Source organism: Ctenocephalides felis, unplaced genomic scaffold (assembly GCF_003426905.1).
Source record: "Ctenocephalides felis isolate EL2017-DRISC unplaced genomic scaffold, ASM342690v1 CF-g0.4_SCAFFOLD_03573, whole genome shotgun sequence".
NCBI lineage: Eukaryota > Metazoa > Arthropoda > Insecta > Siphonaptera > Pulicidae > Ctenocephalides > Ctenocephalides felis.
The window spans coordinates 11,092,600-11,098,741 of NW_020539727.1; the positions used below are offsets into that span (position 1 = coordinate 11,092,600).

Sequence of the window (6,142 nt, forward strand, 5' to 3'; positions counted from 1 at the left end):
ATGTTTTCAAATAGATTATTATAAATATTGTAAATTGTCTAATATTTATAAATATTATATAAACTGAATTGCAGAGTTGAAATTATTTGTAAAGTATATTAGAACTATAGTCAATATTAAAAAATAAAATATTTCGAAAATATTTCGTTCTTTGAATCATCTAAATCGGACGCTTAGTTCTCTCAAAAACTGCCATTTTTTACATATTTAGCTCCGTATCTTCAAAATGGCTGGGCCTGCCTTTGCCAAAAACTAATAAACACTTCTCCCAATCATTACTAATTGAATGTTTTTTAGATCATTCAAATCGGATACTCCGTTCTCTCAAAAATACGATTTCTATTTTCTGCACTCTTTGCTCCGTATCTACGAAACGGCTGGACCTGCCTTTGCCAAAAACTAATCAGCTCTTTTCCCTATCAATAGGAATCGGATGTTTTTTGAACCATTCAAATCGGTTGATCCGTGCGCCCTAAAACGTGACTGGAAATTTGTATCCACACATACATACACACACACACACACACATCCATTTTTTCTGAGGTATGCCAAAATGTTCAGAAACCTTCAAAACGTCGAGAAATGTAAAAATTTTCAATTCCGATTTTCGGCCCATTACAATAATTTACCCTACGGGAAGTTAAAAAAAACATTCGATTCGTATTGATAAGAAGAAGTGTTGATTAGTTTTTGGCAGAGGCAGGTCTAACCGTTTCGGAGATACGGGGCAAAAAGCGTCAAAAACGGTAACTCCGTTTTCAAGAGAACGGAGCGCCCAATTTTAATAATTCAAAAAGCATTTTACTTGTATTGACAAGATGAAGAACTGATTAAATTTTTGAAAGGCGGGTTTAGCGGTTTCGGAGATTTAGTAAAAAAAAGTAAAAAAATGCCATTTGACGGTCAAAAATGATCATTAGACATATGCACATCAAATTATCAAATATTTTATGGAGACTTCAATAATTTAACGTCGTTTATTCGTTAAGCGGCGACGCGGCGCTCACGCGCTTCTATACTGCAGCTAAAGCAGTGCGATTGCCTTGAAAAAATTCCAAATTTCCAAAATATTTCAAAATAAAAATAAATTCCAAAAGTTTTTTTTTCCAAAAAACTCCATTTTTTCATAAATTCAAAAATTCTCAAAAATCTAATTTCTTTCAAAGTTAAAAAAATGAATCTTTTTTAAAAATTTAATTTTTGGTACGGGAAGTTTCAGCAATTTTCTTCAAGACGCGATGCCATACCCACTAGTTTTATTGTATAATTGCATATAGTTGAAGTTGTATATATAATTTTTTAAATTTGTACAAATAACTATCATTTTGTTTATATTTAAGACGATAAAAATACCGGTATTGCCGGTTTTAACATAAAAAATACCGAAATACCGGTATTGAAATTTCTTATCGGTGCATTCCCTAATAGCAACGTTATCTGAGAAAAGTCCCATAAATATCCTCTTCTCAAATATCATTTATTCATTTTATCCAGATGATCCTGGTGAAAGTACTTCTAGTGAAATATTACTGAATTGTCAGAGTTCCATTTCTTCGGATAGTGAAGATAATTTCAGTGAAGCTGGTCCTTCTGAATGCTCTTCGTGTGAAACAAAAAATCTTGCCATATCATCAGAGTCAACTGCTGCATCATCAGAAAGTCATATTTTTTTAATCCGGATATTTTTGTTAAAAGCAATTATTCTTTGTGCAATCAAGCACCAAATGATGGACTTGGCAGACATTTGGCAGCTTTGTATGCTGAGCTTTCACGCTTGTGGTTTAATAGAAGTGATTACGATGCCAGTTATCAGTATAGTGTTAAGGCTTTGAAATATTTGAGAGGCGATGCTCCTGCCAAGTAAGTGATAATAGATATATAAACTAAATTTATTAAACTTACCAAAGATTTGCTTAAAAGTTGTTTATGACTTTATAGATGGCTATAATTATATTTTTACTATTTCAGAGTTAAGATTGATGTTCTTCGTCAAGCAGCCAAATCTTGTGTGGTAAAAAGAGATTTTGCAAGAGCAGGGTTGTTGATCAGATTAGCCGTTTACTTAGCCAGAGAAACATTTGGATTGAAACATCCTAAATACTCGGATGCTCTAATAGATTACGGGTTCTATTTGCTTAATGTAGATTCTATAGCTCACAGTGTCAAAATATATAAGGTAAACTTAATAGATTATGAATCTCTATCATGTTGTAAAACTGTATTCAAATGTCTTTATGTTTTCAGGATGCTTTAGATATAAAATATGCCATATTTGGAGTATACAATCTTCATGTGGCCATAGCACATGAAGATCTTGCCTATGCACTCTATGTACACGAATACAGGTATTTTTAATAAACATTCTATATTTTTTTAACTTCCCGTAGTGTAAGTTTTAGTACTGGGCCGAAAATTGAAAATGAAAATTTTTGCATTTTTTCACGTTTCAGAAGTTTCTGAACATTTTGGCATACCTCAGAAAAAATGGATGAGTGTGTGTGTTTTGTGTGTCCGCAATTTTTTGTCCACGTTTTCGGGCGCACGGATCAACCGATTTGAATGGTTCAGAAAACATTCGATTCCTATTGATAGGGAGATGTGCTGATTAGTTTTTGGCAAAGGCAGGTCTAGCCGTTTCGGAGATATGGAGCAAAGTGTGCAGAAGTGGTGATTAGTTTTTGGCAAAGGCAGGTCGCCATAGCCATTTCGAAGATACAGAGCGAAATGTACAATAAATGTCAGTTTTTGAGAGAACTAAGCGTCCGATTTGAGCGATTCAAAAAGCTTTCTGCTTATAATGTAATCCAGTCATTTGGCGCAAAAAAGGCTCTTGCCGGTATAGTACTGCGGGAATTCTGAAAGTTGGTAATCCTATAGATTTATAAAACAGAACAGTCAAATATTGTACGAACAGTACGAATTAAACTAGATAAAATTTTCTACAATTCATTATCCTATAGGAAGATCCGATATTGCGGCGCGAGCAGCAAAGACTTTGAGGCGCTCTCGATTTTACAAAAAACGGTTATTGATTGAATTGTAGGAAATTTTATCCAGTTTCATTCATACATAGCTACTTTTATCGTAGAATGCGCCTGAAAACAGATATTCTAAAAAAAACTGTTTTTTGACGCCATTTTTCCATTATGGCGGCGACTTGCCGTAAAAATTTGAGGTGGCAAAGTTGAAATTCGTAAAGAACTTCGAAATATAAAAGATTACCAATTTTCGGAATTCACGGAGTACTATACCGACAAAAGGACTTAATGACTGGACTATTGACGAAATGATTGTTTTTGGGAAAAGCAAAAAAAAAATCAACATTTACAGGTCATGAAACTTACATTATGATGCCCTCGACCGGGTATACTTATAAATCACTCGAAAATTTATATATTGATTTCTTATGGCTTAAGTTGCTTATTCACACTTGTATGCAACTTGCCTTCAGGCAAAATGCCACTAACACCCAGTTCATAAACAGTTGTTTTTTAATCCCTAATTAAAATTCTGACCCTGACCCTGACTCTGAGTGATGAGTTTAATTCAAAAATGTTTTAAGTAGACTATTATATTTTTCAGCTCTGGGCGTTTCTACAAAGCACGAGAAAATGCTGAAAAGGCCATAGAAATTATGCAGCGTTTAGTTCCTAGCAATCATCTGATGCTGGCTTCTGCGAAACGTGTAAAAGCTCTTATTTTGGAAGAGATTGCCCTGGACAACATAGGTGAAGGTACACTTTTTGTTGGTGTGTACTTATTTAAATTAAAAGTATATTGATAGCTCAACGACAAATAATCAAATTAATCTATGATTTTTGATTCAATAATTTTGGTAAGACTTATACAAATTTAGTTCTTAATGTGTTTATCTTCTCTAATTTTCGTTTTCGAAGTTTCTGATATTTTCCTTAAAACTTGTATCGACGGCATTTTTTAAATTGAATAAGTATATTCATAAATGTGAACGACAAGCATAACAAATAATATTTCATAAGTAAATCTTTTACTCTACAATGTTTCTAAATTTTGTTTTTGTTAATAGCAGAGAATGAACTTTTGTATGAGTCCGAAAAACTACACTTAACTGCTTTGGAATTATCTACAATGGCCTTTGGAGAACGGAATGTCCAGACTGCTAAACATTATGGAAACCTCGGGAGACTTTATCAGAGTATGAAGAAGTTCAAGGTTGGTTCAAAAGATTTTAATTTAACATATTATGAACAGGTAACCAAACAGACCAAACTGATATGCGTAGTGGACGAAATTTTAGAAAGTAAATTAGTAAAGTGAAAATTGGTAAAAGAGAGAAAAACAGAAATTAAGTCTCGTACATAAGTGAAAAAAAATCTACATGACAATTTATATAAGTTTCAATAATTTAAAATCAAAATATTCTACAAATTGTAAGTAAGCAATGCCATTATATTTCGAAGAAAATTAGAGCAATATGATAAAAGATTTTAGTTAAAATATTTGCATTGACTTATTTTTACCAACAATGTATGATTATAAATATGTATACTATAACTCGTATAAGTATTCAAGTGTTAATTTCAAATTTGTTAATAATTTGTGCACTTTAGCTTACAATGTTTTAGAACATAAGTTTTATAAAAATGGTCAAAATAAATACTTTTAACAATTAATTACAAACACAACAGCTTTTGCTTGGATTCTTATTTTATGAAAGAATATTCATGGTGTATGCAATAAAAAACTAGGCTTCTGAATGTTTGAAATCAAATCAGTTTTATTTAAATAAATTTTTCAATTGTGTGTAAAGAAATTTGTAGAAGAAATAAAAATATGATATTATAAATTTGTTATGTAAAATCGTTGAAGAACTTGAGCAGTTACCTCTTTCATAAGTAAATCAATTGAGTGAAAGTATTCTGCTCTAGGTGGGTATTTATACCAGCCCTGCTCATAGTTATTACCATTTATTATAAATGTTCATATATTATATTATACTTATGTTAATATGTGTTAATTATTATAAACAATCATATAAAATGCAACTATATATAGTATTTTTTTAAAGTATATCTTTTCATTTGCAGGAGGCAGAAAGTATGCACCTAAAAGCGATTGCAATTAAGGAGCAATTGCTGGGATCTGATGATTACGAAGTCGGTTTATCTGTGGGTCATTTAGCATCTCTCTATAATTATCATATGCTACAATACAGGGAGGCTGAGACACTTTACCATCGCAGTATTGCTATAAGTATGGAATCTTTCACAATAATGATTGAGAATTTATATGCAATATTTAAGAGAAATCATTTGAATGATTTGAATCACAATATTCGACTTTGCACACTACTAGTGGTTTTTATTGAAGTATTACGTTTTTGAAATGCAAGTTTATGTTCTCTGGCTCGTTTTTTAAATTTTTGTTTTCTTGAACAATTGTCCAGTATCTATGATGCTGGACAATTTTTTAAATTCATTTTCCTCATCAATGTGTTATTTTTCTCTATGTCTTTTATAGTTAATGTTTTGTTTTTATAAAAAATGTCAGGTAGATAAAATATTCATAATTCATTCTAGGTTTAAAGTTATTTGGTGAAACTTATTCAGGACTTGAATACGATTATCGTGGCCTGGTGCATGTTTATCATGAATTGAATGACAATGACAAGATGTGGCAGTATGAGGAAACATTAAGTCGCTGGAGACAATTGAGAAGAGATCAGGTAAAATAATTGTAATTGTTATAATTTAGTTTCATATATATAATATAACATAATATAAATATATGTAATATATGTCTCTTTCTCCTATATTATTACATTTATTATTATGTTAATTATTTTAGGTGCCCAATCAAGTAGAAATAGATATTCAGGAACCAATAAGTATAGAAGATGTCACACGAAGGTTTTTTGCAATGTGCAAACATAAATAAGTGGTAAAAGACAAAAAAAACAGAAATTAAGTCCCGTACATATGTATAACAACCATAAGTGAAAGAAATCTACATGACAATTTATATAAGTTTCAATAAATTAAAATCAAAGTATTCTACAATTTGTAAGTAAACAATGCCATTATCTTTCGGAAAAAAAATTTTAGAGCAATATGATAAAAGATTTTAGTTAAAATAAAATATTTGCATTGACTTATTTTTTACC

General features: G+C 31.0%; 1 protein-coding gene across 1 annotated transcript in view; it reads left to right on the plus strand.

Moving 5' to 3' along the window:
* The window catches only part of LOC113389507 (amyloid protein-binding protein 2-like), a 7,993-nt gene extending 2,066 nt beyond the window's left edge, over nt 1-5,927 (plus strand). Inside the window, exons 2-10 of the mRNA XM_026626535.1 lie at nt 1,495-1,603; nt 1,657-1,860; nt 1,969-2,176; nt 2,245-2,345; nt 3,583-3,734; nt 4,046-4,191; nt 5,067-5,232; nt 5,559-5,704; nt 5,827-5,927. Of these exons, the coding sequence (XP_026482320.1) occupies nt 1,495-1,603; nt 1,657-1,860; nt 1,969-2,176; nt 2,245-2,345; nt 3,583-3,734; nt 4,046-4,191; nt 5,067-5,232; nt 5,559-5,704; nt 5,827-5,916 (1,322 nt within the window). The 3' untranslated portion in view covers nt 5,917-5,927. The remainder of the gene's footprint in view (nt 1-1,494; nt 1,604-1,656; nt 1,861-1,968; nt 2,177-2,244; nt 2,346-3,582; nt 3,735-4,045; nt 4,192-5,066; nt 5,233-5,558; nt 5,705-5,826) is intronic.
* Nucleotides 5,928-6,142: the final 215 nt, after the last annotated feature.